We start from the raw sequence: 19,969 nt of genomic DNA, 5'->3' as shown, positions 1-19,969 counted from the left end.
TTTTAAACGATAGGTACTATTTTAAAATTCCGTTCCCGATAAAAATTGTTAAACAAATGTTTTTGACATAACCGAACAAAACAGTACACACAGACGATCAAATCGAGCACATTTTACGAAGAAACACTGATAAAAACACCGCAAATGTGACTCTTATCGTGTGTGATACTGTGACGTATGCGTATGTATATATGTATTCACAGCGACCATCGTAAAAGAAAAAAACAAGAAGCGGTAATTCAATAATAATGCAGCTCTCGTTTCATTACAAATTGGCTTGATCTCCACATTGGCTTTGATATTTAAATAACAACTGGATGATGACAGAGTTTTGCTCGTTTTTTTTTTTTTTTTTTTTTTTTTTTTTTTTTTTTTTTTTTTTTTTTTTTTTTTTTTTTTTTTTTTTTTTTTTTTTTTTTATAACGCCATCTTTTTGTGTCTTTAAAGCGGTTAGTTGCCTTCAATTAAGAAAAATAGTATTATTATTCGCCAATAGATGTCGGGAAGAGTTGATTATTGAAAACACGAATAAAACAACATTTTCTGAAAATAAATCATAGCTAGATCGATTTATCGCCCCCGAAATCTCATGTATGGGATTCCATGTATACTAAATTTTATAAAAATCGTTGGAGCCGTTTCAGAGATTCAGATTATACAAGATTGCTCGTTTAAAGGTATAAGATAAGATAAGATACAACTGTTGCATATTTTAGTATAGATTTTTTATTAGAGAGTACTTTCTATTCCAAGTCAATTTGATTTTTCCGATATTAAAATTCAATAAGCACGATTCGAGTCAAGCCGCGAATGCAAACTCTGTCTCCGTCAGTACGTTCGGTACGTGTTTTATCTTACAAATTACGTAATACTGCTTGCTTCAAGTGTCTTTTCACAACTCGTTTATATTTAATTGTGATATATTCAGCCTATCGAGATAACTACTGACCGACGATATAGAGATAGATACCTTGGTGGAATTATGCCATAGTGATCATACGAGAATGTTTCGAATATCGGAATACGAATTATTCCGGATTTAGTTTGGAGTAATATCGATAAACAACAAGGCTTTATTCTGGGCACCAAACCTTTGTATGAAAAAAAAAAAAAAAAAAAAACGATAAGTTATCAGTTTAGAGTTGGATGATAACGACCCCCCGCCACAACAAACCTGCCGCAATCGAAAAAGTTTCTATACTAGTTATTTCTTCTTGATTTCCATAATAATTACGTGGTTTTGTTACAAAAAATATATATTTAGATAACATGACATTCACTTTACCAATTAAAGTGGTAAATTTGTTTTCAAGCAATAATTTGTAAGTTATAATTATTAATGTTGTTATGAAGTCTTTAATTTTGGTGTTAATTTTTATTTAAGTTTTATTACTAAAATCGATATTTATACTATTTTTCAATTAACCTAATGATATTCAGCAGCATTTAGATGAATGCAAGTTTCAATAGAACCCCAAAAAGTCCGAACCAATAAACTTTATCGTTCAATAATACCAGTAACCAGAACAGTACAAACGAAGCGTTTAACAGCCGAGAGGTCATTACAGTCACCTTAGATATCAACCTAAGAAGGGATCATTTGAACCTTCTTCGACCGTTATAAGGTTCAGTTTTATTTACCATCACCGCGTTCGAGTAAGGCACTGATTTCGTAAAGCCAGGTAGAAGTTTTTTAACGACCTTGAGATATACGACGAACGCAAGTATTCGTTGTAATTGCTCATTTATTTACTACCACGCTACTGAAGTATCATGATACTGCTACTTTTAAACTAAGCTGTTAAGCCTTAATATGTTTAATGCCTACGTTATTTGTACATTTTAAAATTGTGTACTGAGGGAGTTCATAATTTTTTTTTAATTTTTTTTTTATTGCTTAGGTATGTGGACGAGCTCACAGCCCACCTGGTGTTAAGTGGTTACTGGAGCCCATAGACATCTATAACGTAAATGCGCCACACACCTTGAGATATAGTTCTAAGGTCTCAGTATTGTCACAACGGCTACCCCACCCTTCAAACCGAAACGCATTACTGCTTTACGGCAGAAATAGGCGGGGCGGTGGTACCTACCCGCGCGGACTCACAAGAGGTCCTACCACCAGTAAAGTTCTTTAAAACGTTTTTCTTTTCATTAAGACTCACCCTCCCGCGTCAATTGGGTAATAGCATACTGTGTGCACAAATAAAATACTTCAGCAGGAGTGAAAGAAAATCCTAATTTTTATTATCTGTGTTATAATGTAATTTTAAAGTTGACGTAAGCTTTTAATTTATGACCCCCCGATTTAATGAGGTATTATTATTAGACCCCCCATTCGTTTTCTGTGCAGCTCCTAAAGGACTTTAATAAAAATTAAAGATTTTTTAGATTTCTTCCTGGTTAAGTCATTTAAAGTTTATAATCGAGTTTTAATTTTCGTACATAATTAAATATTTCAGATTTATTTTGTAGATACATATAACGGCAGTTAAATAATTATAAAAACGAAAACTTTCAACACCTAACAATCACAAGAGTTGAGTTGTTTTCTATGTGAGATAAAAATTAAGATTACGTTATGTAGTATTATTGTAAAAGTTATGACCTACAAGGAACTAAGGATTCATAACACTGGGAAAATATGAGCACATTCAAGGCGAAATTGAAGTCGTGCTCCGTATGCATAGAGGGCGATAAGGGGTCGGAGGCCGAGGGTGGGAGCAGTGTTCGTCAGATGTCATGAATAACTTAACGGTGGATTTCAACACTTTATGGTCACCATCATGTAACCAGATCGGTTATGAATATTTTCATTTTAGACTGAGAATGGTTTGCCGTCGTACGCCATTTTACTGTTCATCTAATGGCTATATTTAACGATTACAATATAAAAAAGGCAACATTGAATCGTTTCGAAACTGAACAAAATTAGGAATGTTTTAACCTAGTAGAAGACAAAGGGCCACAAGTGAACAGGTAATCTGTCCGCACGCGAGTAGTGCCTGGGCGGAGGCCCGCTTATGGGAAAGTTACAATCATTACGACCATTCATAAACGGTTGAATGAGCCGCAAGACGCCTGCGCAGCCGGCAAACCAGTGCGCGCGCGCACACATCGCGACATCTGTCTTGTCGCGGAGCAGACGCCGCTGTGTTGCGATACCATCTCGACGCCGAACGATCTCCTCAATATTTCATCTTTTATATCCTGAAGCCATAACTCAGCCCAAGGAAAAACCTATTTGAAAATTATATCTGACAAAAACAACAGACTAAAAGAGTGTAATGAACCCGTCAACCTAGCAACCTCTGATGCGTCATCGCAGTCATCGCGCTACGTAAACGAGTACAATTCCACACGACAAAAGCTTGTGTCCGCAAACGACGCATAAATAATTAGACAATAAGCAGGCAGGGCAAGAAATCGGTAATTTGTATCGTGTCGAGATAGGCGGAGCGCAGAGGGAGACGGGTGCAGGCAGGCGCGCGCCGCCGCGGCGCGAAGATATGGCAACGCGTCAGGTGGAAGTGGCGCCCGTGCTGTTCTCGCTTCTCGCCGAGGACGACCGAGCGCCCCCGGCTCCCCGCACCTTCAACCCGCACCCGCTAATCCTCACCCGAACACAATCTGATAAAATTCGCGCCAGCTATGAACATTACGCAAAGTCGTTCAACACTATAAGGCACCGATAATGAATGACCCCGACGATTTCTATACCATGCTGTCATACATAAACATTCGAAGCTGTCTTGCTATCGAAAGATAAAGCGAACAATTTCAAACGTATGAAAGTTATTTCCTCGACTTGGCGAAACTAGTCTTGCGAACGCATTACGGTCCGCGTTACGGCCAGGTGAATTTAAAATGACCTCTATGGGCCGGTGGCTTCTCATGGCCTCGCTAGCCGAATGCGTTGACATTTTGTGGGTTAGCAACTCAACGTGAATCTGTGGTGTCGCGAGAACGATGCCAGGATGACTAACAAACAGGCGTCATTAGTTGTTTCTGTGTAAATGGTCTCATACTAAAATTATAGCGCAATAAGATCGATTAGGAAGTCCGATTGCAGAGAGGCGAATTTCGTATATCAACGGCCGATGACGATAATCAGATCGTCCACTTAACTGTCGTGGTCTCTTTAGTTAGGAATTCTCAAAAAAATGTGGACACGTAGTCAAACAATAGTGGACTTCACAGGTGTCACACACTTCGTAACGATTTCGAAAGAAAAGTACATACGAGTTCTTTCATCAATGTAAAAGTGACTTACCAAGGCGAAGAAGTTTGTGTGGCAATCCTCGAGACTTGCACCGTTTGTTTGGTGATTTTGATGCGTCATGGTAGTCCGGGGCACTTCATTTTCATTTCACAACACTAAAAACAGGTATAATCTTAAAGAAACCACTCAAAATCTTAAAATCATCACCGACATTTAGCGTAGTTTTCACCTCTCAATGGCGACTGGAAAATGGCGGAGAGGAAACAACAACCCAAGCCGACAGTGCTGCACCCAGCGGCAGAAATCGAAAGCTCATTTCGTCCAGAAACAATTACAATTCGTTCAACAATAATTATTAAATACAATTCATAATAGCTATAAATTAATTAAGGAGTCTTGTTCAAACGTTATAATTACTTTAGCAGCTTTTTAGACAAGGGCTTTGGATCAAAAACACCTTTTGACAGTCCAATAAATACGGAATTCAAGTTATAAAATTTATAGCTGGGACAACTCTGCGTTTAATGGAGTTACGCCACCAACCATCCTGTGGATTTGACAACTTCAAAAAAGTAAATATAGGTTATGGTTATGCTGTTCGCGAAAGATAACATTGTTTAAGAATTATAAATATAACAAAACTGACTAGTAGATACCAAAAAAAATTAAGAAATGCTCAGAAATGTATTATCACCCTTACGTCGTGGAAGTTTCCAGGTATGTTTCATCAGTATCTCCGCGTTCAAAACGCTCTTAAACAATTTAATGAAAACAAATATATTGTTTCACAGGTCACATCTATCAGACAAGCTCAAAAAAAATATCCCAAAGTAGATAAAAAGGTTCAAGCAGCGGCAGAATCCTTAGCGGCAAGAGGGTAACTAAAAAAAACCAATTCATGTCAATGTGTCAATAACAAGTCTTTTTGTTCTTCTCCAGAGGGTAGATGAGTTCATGGTTTCCCTGGCTTAAATTATTGAATAGAATCCATAGACATTACAGTGTGAATGCTACATCGAGATATTATGATAGTGTTGTTTGATTGTCACAAGTCAAAAGATTCACATGCTACTTAATATACATAAATCTTAATGATATACTTAAAATCTAAATGCTGCTACTCACCTTGAGACATTTAGATCTATGACACTAGATTCCGTGCCAACTATCATTATTAAAAAAATCTAAATAATTAAAAAAAAGAAAATGCATAGAAATATTTTGTTGCGAGCATGTTTTTTTGTAAATAATTCATGGCTTTTCTTGATTGAAAATTTCATTTAATTACATTTAAATTTAATCAAAGTACATTTTAAGGTATTGTTGCTGTTTAGAGATTCATATTACAGTATAAGATTTAAGTATTTTTTATTTATTTAAGCTTCCTACGTCCCACCAAGTCATGGGATCCACCTACAAACATCAATGAAACAATTCTGAAAATATGTGCAACATGTGGATTAAATGGAAATTCAGAATTTGAAGCATTGGACACAAAATTTACAGTTCTCAAAGCTTGTTATGAAGAAACAGGCCATAGTGTGCCTAATTCACTTTTGCATACAATTGAAACAGTTGGTTGGTAAACAATTCTTAATATTGAGATTGAAGTAGATAGGTACTCAAGTAGCCAATACCATTATACACATAAGAATAAGAGGACTATTAGTGATTGATATTCAAAATTAATTCAGATGAATTATTAATATGAATGATGAATGATTAATATTTAGAATATTACAATTGACATGTCCTTCTTCAAACGAGGCTTGTGGAGAGTATTAAGCGGTAGGCAGCGGCTTGGCTCTGCCCGTGGCATTGCTGAAGTCCATGGGCAACGGTAACCACTCACCATCAGGTGGGCCGTATGCTCGTCTGCATACAAGGGCAATAAAAAAAAAAAACCTTTTTTATTTAGTGTGTGATAGTGTTGTGTAGTGATTGATCTCTTCTAAGCAATCCTATATAATGAGAATTTGAGAATGCTCTGTGTTGTTTAATCATTATCAATGTTTGTAAATTTTCAGATGACCTAACAGAATTTTACAAAACACCTGTGTACACAACTACACCGTTTGATGCTCTGAAGTTAATGGATCTACCCAAAAATCTACATGTTCAAAAAGATTATGTTAGATTTCATCCAGGTCAGTTTTGTTTCTGAGTTTGTTCTGAGTTATAAATGTTGAAACTTTTATAAAATGATGAATGAAAAGATATTTTATAAAATGGCAATCTGTAAGAAAGGTACAACATGATCAACATCACTGGTATGGTATATGATAGAGGAGTATGGAAGGAGAATACATATTGCGCTGACCCCAGATGAATGGCAGAAGTGCAGAAGAAAAATGTTGATAAATCACTGACACTAATTCTCAATAATCCAGTAAACAGCTCATTTTCAAAATGATATTTTTTCTATTTTCAGATACGGACACTTTATTCAATGGCGTCTCCGCTTTTCCGAAGAGTTCGACTATTGTAACCGGCCTTAAAGCACGGAAGAAGTATGAAGGCTACAATGCTAAAAGGAAATGGCCTTGATTCAATACATGTTTTCAATAGCTTCTAAATTACTTAGTTCATGGAATAAATTTTATGGAAAATGTGTTTTATTATTTAAATGGTCACCATTTAAAGATATCATCATTTTATTTCTTTAGAAGTCAGCTGGTATCAATAATAATATTTACTAGAGAATAGTCATCACAATGTAAATGCTGATAGCTGCTTTGGCATTTGAAGGCGAAATCTCAATTGTACTGTAAAATGTCTGTCTCGCCTTTCAAATTGAAAGGTTTGACTGTTTCACTTTATAAACAAGACGTATTTAGTAGCACTTAAGATTGCTTTTTTTTTTTTCCTACCTATGCTGATAGCCTTGAGAGGCTATTTCAGCGTACCCTAGCTTGTTTTTTTTTTTTTTTTTTTTTTTTTTTTTTTTTTTTTTTTTTTTTTTTTTTTTTTTTTTTTTTTTTTTTTTTTTTTTTTTATTGCTTAGCTGTGTGGACGAGCTCACAGCCCACCTGATGTTAAGTGGTTACTGGAGCCCATAGACATCTACAACGTAAATGCGCCACACACCTTGAGATATAGTTCTAAGGTCTCAGTATAGTCACAACGGCTGCCCCACCCTTCAAACCGAAACGCATTACTGCTTCACGGCAGAAATAGACGGGGCGGTGGTACCTACCCGTGCGGACTCACAAGAGGTCCTACCACCAGTAAAAAGTGAGCTCGCGGGGCTCAAACCGGAGAATTGCTAACACCGCCCTAGCAAGAGCAGTGCTTCGCAGAATCTACCACCGGATCGGAAGCGCGACCCACTGAGAAGATCCGGCGAGAAATTCAGTGGGCTGTGTCTGTGGGTTAATTCGCTCGTCGAGCCCTTCGTCGCAAGCGACGGGTTCGACGAGGACGTTGACCGGTACTTGTATTGCCTAAAAGCACCGTTAATGGATCAGGAGGATCCGTGATGACGTGCTTTGGGCGACGTCGACGGTTTACCAATCGGTCTACAGGATCGGGTATGTAGTTTCCGGCGGCCACGACAAGAGGGTTCTCATGTCGTGCCGTCTTCTCAAAGTGGCGCAGCGATGCCGACTGTAGATACTTACTGACGGGGTCGAGCTCCAGGTCATCGTGGAGGTCCACAGGAGGAACCATAAGATTGCATTAACTATGCAATAACACAAACGCATTAAAAACCATTTACAATAATCATAATAACGATAAACAATAAACACATGTAAATTGCTGTGTGTTGTACGAATATTATATTTATTTAAGTGTGTCTGTGTGTATTTAGTGTAATTTTAAGAAAGATACAATTACATGTCAATTCTCACTAAATTTAGACTAAATTAAAAACAGGTCTTTACGTAAGTAGGTAGTCTTATTTAATTATTCGTGATTGAACAAATTATTCGCCGACAATCTGAAAAAGGCATAAAAAGTTAGACAGACGTGCCAATTGAGTATCATGTAGGTACCTTATATCTCAAAGTGTGTAATATCATTCTCATTGTTGGCTTATGAGCAAAGACGATCACTTAGTATGAGATGACTTATGAGCCTGTGTACCTCTAGAGCGCTCACCACGCATAGCTCTGTATTTATTCTATATCTTATATATATTTCTTATATATCTTATACGGTATATATTTCTGTATTTATGCAATAGGTTTTTAAACGAAAATTTGACATATCGTATGTTGACGTTTTATGGCTGTGATTTTAGAGGTTAGGAATTAGAGATTTGAAACATTTCTCTTATTCCTTTAAATCGACAAATATTATATAAAGAGCGATCGGGATGATCTGAGATTACGAAGATGCATTTGTTACTCATATTATGCTTTATTTTCTTGGCTATATATTCGTGTGTTTCTTGGTCTGTATTAATTTAACATGTACCGCTGTTTGTATTATTGTTTTTGTTTTGCGTACGATTTATTTTCGTTACGTTATTTATAGGTTGCTGCCGACCCTGTTGGCTTGGCTCTTCAAGAGAAAGTATCATATAAAACTAAAAATTGGCCGAATTGCTGTACCTAAATTAATCTTGAAGGATGTGAGTTTATCAAAAGATGGATATTATATTGTAAGTAGTAAATAAATAATTTGGTATTTAAAATTCTCTATGCATTATTTAGAAAAAGTTATATTAAACAGAAAAATATTTTTTTTTTATTTGTAAAAAATATATCTTTTACTTCTTTCAGCCCACAGACGTCCTCTGCTGGACATAGGCCACATAAATAATATAAATATATATTACATTGATTCTTAATAACATAAACATAACAACAGGCACTAGATATTTGCATTATGGTACAATGACTCTTCTATTCTTCATCTTCAATTGTAGCAGCCCATAGTAATTTTGCAAAAAAAAACTGGTTCATGCTGTAAATAAGTAGTTTTTTTTCAGCTTGTAATATGACTTACTTATACCTTATATCTATAATATATTAGATTGAGGATAGGTTGTTAGGGATATAGGATTTATGTTGGAAAATTGATAAAGATTCTACTTCTGATTCTACATGATTTTTGCAGAGAATTGTTTACTTTATTTTCAGCACATAGATGAAATATCATTTCAAAGCAGCTGCTTCAATTCAGATATTAATAAACTAGTGTCAGTTGTGATAAGAGGAGTAGAAGTGACCAACAATGTTGAACAAAAACGAAGTGTGGTTGTGGAGACTATCCTTAAGCCATTACTATCAAAACAAAATTCGTTTTCAACACGTGAAGAAATAACAGCTACCAGTGGTCTAAATTCTCTGAGCCATGACCTTTCTATTCTAGATAATAAGAAACTGCTAGACTTTAGGGACAAAAAACTTCCCCCTAGTCTAATTATGTTTGCACAGGTAAGAATGAACTTCAATAGTTTGAATGAGACACATTTTCCTGTTTTATGTACTAATTTAAAATAAAGTATTTCATATTGCTTTTGTGAGTTTTAAACAATGAATACTACTATCATAACTTAGTCTCTGACTGACAAATCAAAAAACACCAGAACTCAAAAGACGAACAGTTTATTCTGTGGAAAATGAAATGTGAAATAACAATTTTTATAAATAATAGACTAGTTGGCACAATATTCAAATGTTGACATGTGAAACCTTAGTTGTCTTTTACCATGAAAATTGTAAAGTATTTGAAACATCAGAAATAATAGTAATATTAACGATATAACATTAAAAAAACAATGTTAGATTAAGCTCTTTAATTTATATTGTGAAATAAAAATTAATCTATTTGGTAAGGAACTCTGAGTTTCATGCTCCCCTGAAACGAAGCTCTGGGAGATACATCAAGATATGGACTCCTGTGTTGCATGCAAAAACGCAGTTTTTTTTTTTTTGCTTAGATGGGTGGACGAGCTCACAGCCCACCTGGCGTTAAGTGGTTACTGGAGCCCATATACATCTATGACGTAAATGCGCCACCCACCTTGAGATATAAGTTCTTAGGTCTCAACTATAGTTATTATAATTGTTAGAACGGCTGCCCCGCACGCCCCGAACGCACGCACTAATGCATGAAATTAAACTAGTCTCTGTTTACAGTTCATGGGAGTTCACATATTTAACATCTCAATAACAATCAATAATGTGACGGAAGACAATTCTTTCTCCGTGCACACCACTGCTACAGAACTTCATGCTGATGGTGCGGCCGGTGGACCTGCCCGCGCATTGGTGTTTTCTACGAAACTAATGAATGCAAAGGCCAGGGTTGTTAGACTAGGGCTCTGCTTAGGGGAAGTTGCCTGTAGTCTTCTTGTAGAAGGTACAGTGAAAGCTGATGGCCCCTTAAATGTTGAGGTTAGTATGAATATTGGATGTCAGTGTGATCAGAACACTGAATTTAGTTTTAGCTAATAATTACAAGATTTCCTTTAATTTTTGAATCCGTCAAGTATGTGTTAACTGGGAGCTGTGAAATAATTGGGGGCCACAGAAATTACATTATCCATGCTGCCCATTTCATGTCAAAGTCCTAATGAAATTAAAAGCTGAGCTACATCTCACAAATGAGTTTATATTTATAAAGGTTTTACACAAATAGTCAGTTTGCTGATACCCACTAATGTGAACTTGAAGTTCCCCGAGCACCACCATGAGTGATTAAATAATAATATTCAATATTTTTACAGAAAATCCACATGACCATCAACAATACAACAGCAACATTCCAAGATGAATTTTATCAGTTTCTAATACAGCGTAAAAGACAAAAACGTGCAACACTTCACTCAGAGTTAAATGAAGAGGACCATCTCGGTACACTCATACCCAGACTGTCGCCTGTTATACCAAAGGTAAGTGTAATTTGTCATATATTCATCTTTTGAGTTCGATTTGATTGTATAAATCAAATTTCAAAACTTAATTCATGTCTGATTGTATTGCAGATATTCATGTAAATACTTTAATTAAATCCTCTTTACAGATTTTTAGCTTAAGGATAGAAATGACGAAAGTCAGTTGCCTCGACAGGCAAACGAACACAAACTTTGAGATGCTACTTCACAGTTTACAAGTAAGTATGACTTTATACCTTTTTTTTTTTATGGCTTGGATGCTTGGACGAGCTCACAGCCCACCTAGTGTTAAGTGGTTACTGGAGCCCATAGAAATTCACAGCGTAAATGCGCCACCCACCTTGAGATACAAGTTCTAAGGTCTCAAGTATAGTTACAACGGCTGCCCCACCCTTCAAACCGAAACGCATTACTGCTTTACGGCAGAAATAGGCAAGGCGGTGGTAACCACCCGCGCGGACTCCAAGAGGTTCTACCACCAGTAATGACGCAAATTATAAGATGTCTAGATGTAGAAGTTGTAGATGTCTACGGGCTCCGGTGATCACTCAACACCAGGTGGGCCGTGAGTTCGTTCACTCAAAAAGGCAATAAAAAAAAAACAAAAAAGTGAGAGCTTGTCGAGTGCTTTCGGCTGTTGCAGATAACTTGTTGTTTTCAGTGAGATTTATCATTATGGAGAACCCAATAATGAGCTATAACATGTTAATGTTCAGGTGAACTCAAGGTTTAGTGCAGCCGCAGGGCACGCAGACGAGGCAGGCGGCGAGGCGGCCGGCCTGCCGCAGCTCTACGTGGCCTTCCAGATGGATCAGCATCAGATTTGCGCTGATGACGACACGCTTATGTTTTTGAATAAGTTAAAACTCGATGCTAAGGTACACTTCACTAGCTATTTTTACCCAAAAAAAAGTGATATCTTTTCTGTGTGAAATAATTTATACTACTATATTGAAGTTAACATGAAATTAGGAATGTAGGTAATGTTGATAGTATAAACAAGAAAAATCACAAAACAAAAATTTTCAAATAATATATTCAAATGTACTAAAGATATCATAAAATCTTTTTTCTAGCTAGAGAAAGGTGTTTTGAATCTGTATTTGATTATAAGCACGTTGAACATCAAATATGACCATTTGAACTACTTCAAATGGTATTCTTCGGTTAGAGACAAGTTCAACAAATCCAGACCTCTGCAACTCCCAGAGCCGCCGACCCCCTGTAAGTAAACACATTATCAGATCCCTTTAGTTTCATTATTAAGTGGACGTTGTATAATAAATACGACAACATTATATTTAAATACTAGCTGACCCGGCAGACTTCGTAGTGCCTCAATCGATAAATAAAAAGGAATCCGTCTGACGGGGGCCACATCAAAGGAAAAACAAAATTGTTATTTTTATTTAATTCCGAGCATTTTCATATTTATCTACCTTTTAAACTTTCTCTGGACTTCCACAAATAATTCAAGACCAAAATTAGCCAAATCGGTCCAGCCGTTCTCGAGTTTTAGCGAGACTAACGAACAGCAATTCATTTTTATATATATAGATTAGTGTAGATTTTTGATCAGAGCTATGTGTGTGGTTCTTTTAAGCGAAGCTTAACTGTTAAGGATTGATTTGCATCTCAGAGTCAGTGACGGCGGTGCCACACTAGCCTACGATCTTAAGACTTATTACTTTGTCCATCTCTTGGTTGTGGCACATCCCTAATTTGTATTTCCTGTGAACAGGTGATCGGCTTCGTAAGCAGTCACCATACCTAGAGTCGAGCTTAAAATTCTTTTAATTATTGATTGTGTCCACAGTACACCAGTACACCAACAACAGTAAAAACAGTAGGTATATGAAGTCAATTCAGAAAGATTGTCGATAGATTACCATTATCGATATTGAACTTTAATTAGATATGTAATCATCTTCAGTAATACTTTCAGTAAAGTGATGGGGTTTGTATTGTTGAATAGTAATTTACTAGTGGTAGGATATCATTTTGAGTTGGCACGGGTAGGTACCACCACTCTGCCTATTTCTGCCGTGAAGCAGTAATGCGTTTCGGTTTGAAGGGTGGGGCAGCCGTTGTAACTATATTTGAGACCTTAGAATTTTTATCTCAAGGTGGGTGTCGCATTTACGTTGTAGATGCCTATGGGCTTCAGTAACCACTTAATACCAGGTGGGCTGTGAGCTCGTCCACCCTTCTAGGCCCATATGTGTGAAGTAGATTGTCAGAGAGAGGTTGTCGACAGCGGCGGCCCCGCGCTGGGTGTCGCGCGCGCTGCGCTGGTGCGTGGTGCAGTGCTGCGCGGAGCTGCGCGGCGTGACCGCGCACGCGCGCCTCAAGGGCGACAAGGCGCTGGCGGCCGGCTGCGGCGGACTCAAGGTCAAGCTGGACCAGCTGCTCGACTCCAGGGGTACGTTGCCAACACTGAGAAGCTCATAATCTATATATTAATACGTGAAGCAAAAACTTTGTATCCCTTTTTACGAACATTGCGCGGACGAAGGATTATGAAGTTTTTTAAATTATGCATAAAAGATACATTAAATCAATAAAGAAAACATTACACACACTACCATGTATTTGACACACACACACGCATATGCTCTTTGTTTATTGTCAAACTTTTGTTATTGCTTAAAGTCTGTAGTTAAGTTGATAATAGTAGTTAGTATTAGTTAGTATTGTTTATCTTTAATATTACGAGTATTTGTCTATAGTGTAGTCTTGTCGAAATCTGTAACAATAGGACCATAATAATGTTGAAACTTATAATTTCAATTAATTATAATCGAATTTCGACTACTGCGGGACCACTAGTATACTATATATATAAATAAATCTACAGTGGTTTTTACGGATGTTCCGTTATAACTACTGAACCGTGCAATCGATTGACTTGAAACTTGGTATCTATGTAGAAAATACATGTACTTAATGGATAGGCTAATATTTATATGAGTGTTGGACTCCCTAATAATAATGACATTAAACAATAATGTTAAATTTAAATGCACAGCGAAGCGGGCGAGTACGGCTAGTAATTATATAATACTGGTGCTCAGGCCGACTTGTAACTCCTCACGTAGGTACCACGACCCTGCCCATTATTATCGTGAAGCAGTATTGCATTCCGATTGGAAGAGTGGGATGCCCTTGATATTATATTATTGAGATATAGATTTCATGTCTCAGGATTGGCAGCGGGATCCCTGATGTGATATCTATGGGCTCTGGTGAGCACTTAATACCCGGTGAAACATAAACTGGTTCACTTATCTATGCAATAAAATAATGCTAATACGGCAAAAATATTATTACTAACATCTTGACGTAGTAGTAAAACTTACATTGTATTCGCATCATCAATTTTGTTGATGTTCAATATCCTTTTTTTAATGTATGACTATAGTTGTAAATTAAGTAAAAAATGGTTATTTGTTCTAAAAACATTTGTATATTCAAACATGACAAATAAACAAAATATATTATATTAAAATGGAACTCAGTTTTAACTTGCCGGGGAATTACTGCCAACAACAATAGGGAATAAGTAGTGAAATATTGCATTGTCAGAGGAGGCGTACAAGTCCCGCGTGGCCCGGCTGGTGGTGGGGTCGCGCCAGTGGAGCACGGAGCTGCTGGTGGACGGCGGCTGGGTCGCCAGCGGAGCCGCCTGCCTCGCGCACAGGGAGGCGCCGCCCCGCCGCCACCACGCCTGGGGCTCCGCGCTGCTCGCCGTGGCGCTCGTCAAGTGGGGCAGCCACGGACCTCGGGACTCCAAGGTCTTTATGCATTCAAAGACAGACTATTGTTATTTGATTGCCTCATTGGTCATTATCCGGCCACCGTCCTTGCTGAACCCGTCGCTTGCGGTGAAGGGCTCGGCGAGTAAATTATCTCACAAACACAGCCCACTGAGTTTCTGGCCGGATCTTCTCAGTGGGTCACGTTTCCAATCCGGTGGTAGATTCTGCGAAGCACTGCTCTTGTTAGGGTCAGTGCTAGCAACATTCCGGTTCGAGCCCCATGAGCTCACCTACACGTTAAGGAAAAGCTGAAATAGCCTCTCAAGGCTATCAGCATAGCTAGGAAAAAAAAGGTCACCATATACAAACATTTAATATCAAACATCTGCCTTGATATTTACTGGTGATATTGTAGGGTCTGAACGAGGACCGCCTTCTGGCCCATTTTTGCCGCGAAGCAACCACGCGTTTCAGTTTGTAGGATGGACCAGCTGCTATAGAATACAATGGAGACATCGATCGCATTTCCAATATCGTGGCGACGTTTGAAGTATGTGTATGGGAATGACGATCGAAGCAACGTTTTACTGTTTCCAGGTAGAAGCTATGATGGACTGCCTACGCCTGGAATGGAGTGTCACATTAGCTGAAACTCTGATAGCGGCCGTCGAATGTATGAACCAGTACAAGTCGGCCCGCCCCCCCGCGCCGCCGCCGCCCCCGCACCCCGCCGACGTCCCCCTCAACATCGCCGTGAACGTGGCTCTGTCGCACATCAACCTGTTCTTGATAGTTAACGAGAACATGTGCCTGATGACCAGGGTCGACGCCGTCAGCATCGAGAAGACGGTCAGCAAATCTGGTGCCGTCATCTCGGGGTTCAAAGTTGTCGATATGGTGCCTTACAAGGGTGAGTTCATTTTCTCCGAGTAAAATGTGTTTATAACTTTCTATTATCCTCAAACTTGGGATGAAAATCAATTTCAAGTATTATATCAAAATACAAATAATATATAAAATGAATTGTACCAAATCTTTTCTAGGTAACATGCAGTGCCAAAAATCAGACGAGATACCTACTACATTCTTCCATGTAAAACTAGCTAGAATAGAGCACACGCTGTCGAAGGAAAGGAATTCTGCGCTTTTGGACGTACAGTTTATAGAAAATGTCGACTTCGAATGGAGCGTTAATCTCCATCTTAAAATACTGACGTTCGTCAGAGCCTTCAAAAGCTTTATGGGAGAGTTGAGTTCGAAAAACAGAAACATCGACGCGGTACCCCCTAGTGCGGGCGCGGTGCCCCCTGGTGCGGGCGCGGTACCCCCCGGTGCGGGCGCGGTGCCCCCCGGTGCGGGCGCAGTGCCCCCCGGTGCGCGGAGGAGAGCATTGGACTGGCGCGTCACATTCAAGGGAGAAACTAATCTAGGTCTGATTTTGTCGGATGAAAACAATATGCTTTATAATACTGGTAAGTGAATTTTTAGCGAGCTTATACAGTGAACAGCGGTATCAAAATTATTCTGTATTCTAACGAAAGATTAGCTTTGTGGAGTTTGTGTCATTTTCATTAAATTTATATAGTGAATTTAGAACTCAAAGGTTCATAAAGGCTAACGGCAAGCATATCCTTACAAAGTGTCCCAAGTAAATAGAAGACGTCACTCACCACATTAGAGACAAACGTTTTTTTTGTACTTTGTAATTTCAAGAGTTGTAAAGTATGAGGGCGCCACTGTAGCACGACCACTGATTTTTATAGTTAACTTTAAAGAGCACTTAACTTAAAAGAGTATGTAGTTTTAAATAGTAATTAACGCTAGGCAGCGGCTTGGCTTTGCCCCTGGTATTGCTGAAGTCCATGAGCGACGTTAACCACTCACTATCAGGTGGGCCGTATACTCCTCTGCCTACAAGAGCAATAAAAATGAAATGTAAAATAAATTTAGAATAAAAATTTATAATATTGTGTATTTACAAGCTTTGTTCAATTAAATAAATACATTTGTGGTGATCTCAAGTACTCCAGTTGCTGTAACGATACATTAGTTTTCACAGAGAATACTTAATTTTGTTTAGGATTGCTAAGTTCATATCAAACCCTGATTGTATGGACGTGCTATTATTAAACTCCTTTTTAGTGTTACTCTCCTACCTTCCACCATCGCCTGCCATCACTCGATGGTTGTTAAAAATATAATTTTCTGGTCGCCTTGTTGCAGACGACATGATAATCTCATATGATCACGAGGCGGGCTTGTCGCTAGTCTGGAGTAAACTCCACATGATACTCAACGGTGACGAGCTGATGACCGTGGAAGGGTATACCATGGAACGCGCCGTCGATGACCCTGAGGTCAGGGTCGAGAGGAAGGCCAATGAAAGCTTCCAGCTCAAGTGGAATAAAGTCTGGTCAGTCGCAGTTCGCACCTCACTAGGACCCTAGTGGAGTCAATATTAACAAATGAATCAAAATCCATGCACTTAACTCATATGACATAGTTATATCATGATTTTGAGTAGATTATATTATTGGAAGTAGAAATAAAATAAAGAGAACTTTATAGTGTTCGGATGGTATTGTGTGAAATAAGGATCGTGGTGCCTACGCGTGCGGGATCACAACATGCCTTAGCCCCAGTAAATGTAGTGCACTGGCTATAACATCCAGAGGGCGCTGCTGTCCGTTCTCCGGTGAATCCCTTAGTTCCTGTGACACCCGCGGGAAGAGGTGAGGTAGTGCTATTTCAAACCGGCCCCATGCAGCCAGTGTATGTGCATAAAATAAACATATTCTATGTTGCCATTAAGGCAGAAAAAACAATACGAAAATATATGATTTCTTCATACTAGTCGGGAGCGTGCTCAGCTTTCTGTTAGGTTACCCGGGTGCGTACTCCCGGTGTTGGTACACTTGCGAACATGTGTCCTTAGGGTCGTTGGGTACCGAATAAATTCCTTTAAACTACATTTCCTTTATGGTCATTTAGATATAATTGACGCAGCCGGGCGTATTCTTCAATTAAGTTTATTAGCAATTAACAATTTTTGATGGAAGCGCCATCTGCTGGCCAAGACATAACATGAAATAATACTTACAGGTTGGTGAGTGTACATTCAGTACGTGTAATATTCCCGTACAAACATCGTTTTGCTGAAGCCGTGCAGGGAGATTTTGTAACACTGTTCAAATGGATTAAATTGATTCACGGCATCAAGAAGAAACCCTTCACCGCGGACAGCCCTCTGCCCAGCGACCTGCACATCAAGGTAGCGTCGAATGGCTTCGTTCATATTCTACTCACTATATCTTCAGTTTGACTGTTAGTGAATAACTTGAAGTCGGATTTAAATTCATTATAAAATAACAAAATATTATCGATATTTATGTCGATATTTATCGATATTGCGCTGAGGAAAGCGACGTTGGAGAGGTTCAGTTTGTCAGTGACTTTGTATATTATTGCAGATTGACGAGATATTAATAGAGATGAGCGACGACCCGTTCGAAGTGAAACTGCGAGACAACTACGAGCTGCTCGAGGACGAGTACAAAGAGAGCCAGAAGAGACGCACCATGCTGGACGCCAAGGTCAGCCGCGGTACTAGTGCAGATATCTGTGCTCAGGACCTCAGGTTTTTATTATAACTAGGGTTCCCGCAGTAGTCGAAATTCGACTGTAATTAATAGAAATTATAAGTTTGAACATTATTATGGTTCTATTGCAAAGACTTTACTTCTATAATCACAGATTTTGTCAAGACTATAGACAAATAATATTAAAGATAAACAATATTAAACTATTTTCGATTTGACCACAGACTTAAAGCATTAACTAAAGTTTGACAATAAATAAAGAGTATAATACATATGTGTGTGTGTCAAATACATGGTAGTGTGTGTAATGTTTTCTTTATTGATTTAATGTATATTTTATGCATTATTTAAAAAAATATTATCATTGTGCACTCCTTCTCTATGTTCTCTATAAGTGTGTGAAATTTCATACTCCTCGGTCCGCGCAATTTTCGTAAAAAGGGGTACAAAGTTTTTGCTTGACGTATTAATATATAGATATTGAATTGTGGCCAGGTTCAAGAGCTGTGCAAGCCGCACCTGTTCCTGCCGGCCGGCAAGGTGGAGGAGCTGTACGCGGCGCTGCGGCACAAGGACGCGCAGATCTACGTGCAGCGGAGCCGCGCCGCCCCCCCGCCGCGCCGCCGCCTCGTGGCCTGCACGCTCGCCGCGCTGCGCGTGCTGGCGCTCGCCGACCCCGCGCTGCACGCCGCCGCCGCCGCCGCACGCCTGCGCGACATCGACTGCGACAGGCACGCACCCCTCCCCCACTGCTTCAAGGGTTACGGGCCAAACCACCCTCGACAAAATATATCCAGATTGACACAAATCGAAATTTCTCCTAAACACGTCATTACGGATCCTCTGGATCTATTAACGGTGCTTTTAGGTAGCTCAAGCACTGGTCCCCGTTCTCGTCGAACCCGTCGCTTACAACGAAAGGCTTAATTTAACCCATAGACACAGCCCACTGAGTTTCTCGCCGGATCATCTCAGTGGGTCGCGTTTCCGATTCGGTGGTAGATTCTACGAAGCACGACTCTTGCTAGGGTCAGTGTTAGTATCACTCCGGTTTGAGCCCTGTGAGCTCATCTATTAGTAAAGGTCACGCTGAAATAGCCTCTCAAGACTATTAGCATAGCTAGAAAAATAAATTTGACGACAGCGATGCCCCGCGGATCTCGTCTATTTCTCTATACACTATGTACTATATACAATCTGTTTAGAATCAATGAGAGGCTTAGAACAGACTTTTTGGCGGGAACGCGAGGAGTGAAGTTGTGTGATTTGTTTTATTTTGTCTATTTAGTGTTTCTTCAGGTTTAAATGTGTAATAATGGTAGTTTATTAACTGTTTAATATCTGTGAAAGTGCACAAATGTGGGAAAATGAAACAAAGCTGCTGGACGTAACTTCTCGGGTTCCTCCAAAAAGTCCACTAAAAAAATCTCAGTAAATGACCAGCATTTTACTGCGATTATATTTCATCCCATATCATTTCATTTCATTAAATTTCATCCCAGTTGATTAATGTCTCAAATTAATCATCTTCATTTCATTTCAC

At 38.8% G+C, this 19,969-nt stretch overlaps 3 protein-coding genes and 1 long non-coding RNA gene across 14 annotated transcripts in view; 2 read left to right on the top strand and 2 right to left on the bottom strand.

Annotated features, from left to right (window-relative positions):
* Window positions 1-4,575, bottom strand: part of LOC101747187 (mediator of RNA polymerase II transcription subunit 13) — a 73,412-nt gene extending 68,837 nt beyond the window's left edge. For 10 of the 11 annotated variants that reach the window (XM_038013508.2, XM_038013511.2, XM_038013510.2 and 7 more), the window contains exon 1: window positions 4,274-4,416. In XM_038013508.2, coding sequence (XP_037869436.1) covers window positions 4,274-4,342 — 69 coding nt within the window. In that variant the 5' untranslated portion in view covers window positions 4,343-4,416. Of the gene's footprint in view, window positions 1-4,273; window positions 4,417-4,451 lie in introns of those variants that run through there. The other variant, XM_038013509.2, reaches the window with a different exon arrangement.
* LOC101738671 (large ribosomal subunit protein mL50) lies at window positions 4,492-6,831 on the top strand. Its single transcript, XM_004930290.5, has 5 exons — window positions 4,492-4,939; window positions 5,014-5,099; window positions 5,604-5,800; window positions 6,250-6,369; window positions 6,654-6,831. The coding sequence occupies exons 1-5, from the start codon at window positions 4,895-4,897 to the stop codon at window positions 6,767-6,769; spliced, it is 564 nt and encodes a 187-aa protein (XP_004930347.1). The 5' UTR covers window positions 4,492-4,894; the 3' UTR covers window positions 6,770-6,831.
* A 1,607-nt stretch (window positions 6,832-8,438) lies between these two features.
* LOC101747048 (protein hobbit) overlaps window positions 8,439-19,969 on the top strand; it is a 30,900-nt gene continuing 19,369 nt past the window's right edge. The window contains exons 1-16 of the mRNA XM_038013314.2: window positions 8,439-8,618; window positions 8,702-8,828; window positions 9,310-9,606; window positions 10,312-10,569; window positions 10,902-11,066; window positions 11,198-11,287; window positions 11,786-11,947; window positions 12,146-12,293; window positions 13,327-13,491; window positions 14,655-14,863; window positions 15,425-15,737; window positions 15,871-16,299; window positions 17,051-17,240; window positions 17,930-18,098; window positions 18,298-18,420; window positions 18,922-19,157. Coding sequence (XP_037869242.1) covers window positions 8,560-8,618; window positions 8,702-8,828; window positions 9,310-9,606; window positions 10,312-10,569; window positions 10,902-11,066; window positions 11,198-11,287; window positions 11,786-11,947; window positions 12,146-12,293; window positions 13,327-13,491; window positions 14,655-14,863; window positions 15,425-15,737; window positions 15,871-16,299; window positions 17,051-17,240; window positions 17,930-18,098; window positions 18,298-18,420; window positions 18,922-19,157 — 3,140 coding nt within the window. The 5' untranslated portion in view covers window positions 8,439-8,559. The remainder of the gene's footprint in view (window positions 8,619-8,701; window positions 8,829-9,309; window positions 9,607-10,311; window positions 10,570-10,901; window positions 11,067-11,197; window positions 11,288-11,785; window positions 11,948-12,145; window positions 12,294-13,326; window positions 13,492-14,654; window positions 14,864-15,424; window positions 15,738-15,870; window positions 16,300-17,050; window positions 17,241-17,929; window positions 18,099-18,297; window positions 18,421-18,921; window positions 19,158-19,969) is intronic.
* Window positions 12,088-19,078, bottom strand: LOC134199467 (uncharacterized). Its single transcript, XR_009973975.1, has 2 exons — window positions 18,946-19,078; window positions 12,088-13,505 (listed from the first exon to the last, which is right to left on the bottom strand). It is a non-coding gene; the product is annotated as an uncharacterized LOC134199467 (long non-coding RNA).

The sequence above is a fragment of the Bombyx mori genome, chromosome 10 (assembly GCF_030269925.1).
Source record: "Bombyx mori chromosome 10, ASM3026992v2".
Classification (NCBI taxonomy): Eukaryota; Metazoa; Arthropoda; class Insecta; order Lepidoptera; family Bombycidae; genus Bombyx; species Bombyx mori.
The sequence above is the reverse complement of the archived record's forward strand: the minus strand, read 5'-3'. Positions and strand labels throughout refer to the sequence as shown.

Coding starts and splice junctions, on each gene's coding strand:
- LOC101738671 (XM_004930290.5), top strand. CDS start 4,895: ATGCTCAGAAATGTATTATCACCCTTACGTCGTGGAAGTTTCCAG. Junction 5,801..6,249: donor GCATACAATTGAAACAGTTG/GTTGGTAAACAA, acceptor GTAAATTTTCAG/ATGACCTAACAGAATTTTAC. Junction 6,370..6,653: donor TTATGTTAGATTTCATCCAG/GTCAGTTTTGTT, acceptor TTCTATTTTCAG/ATACGGACACTTTATTCAAT.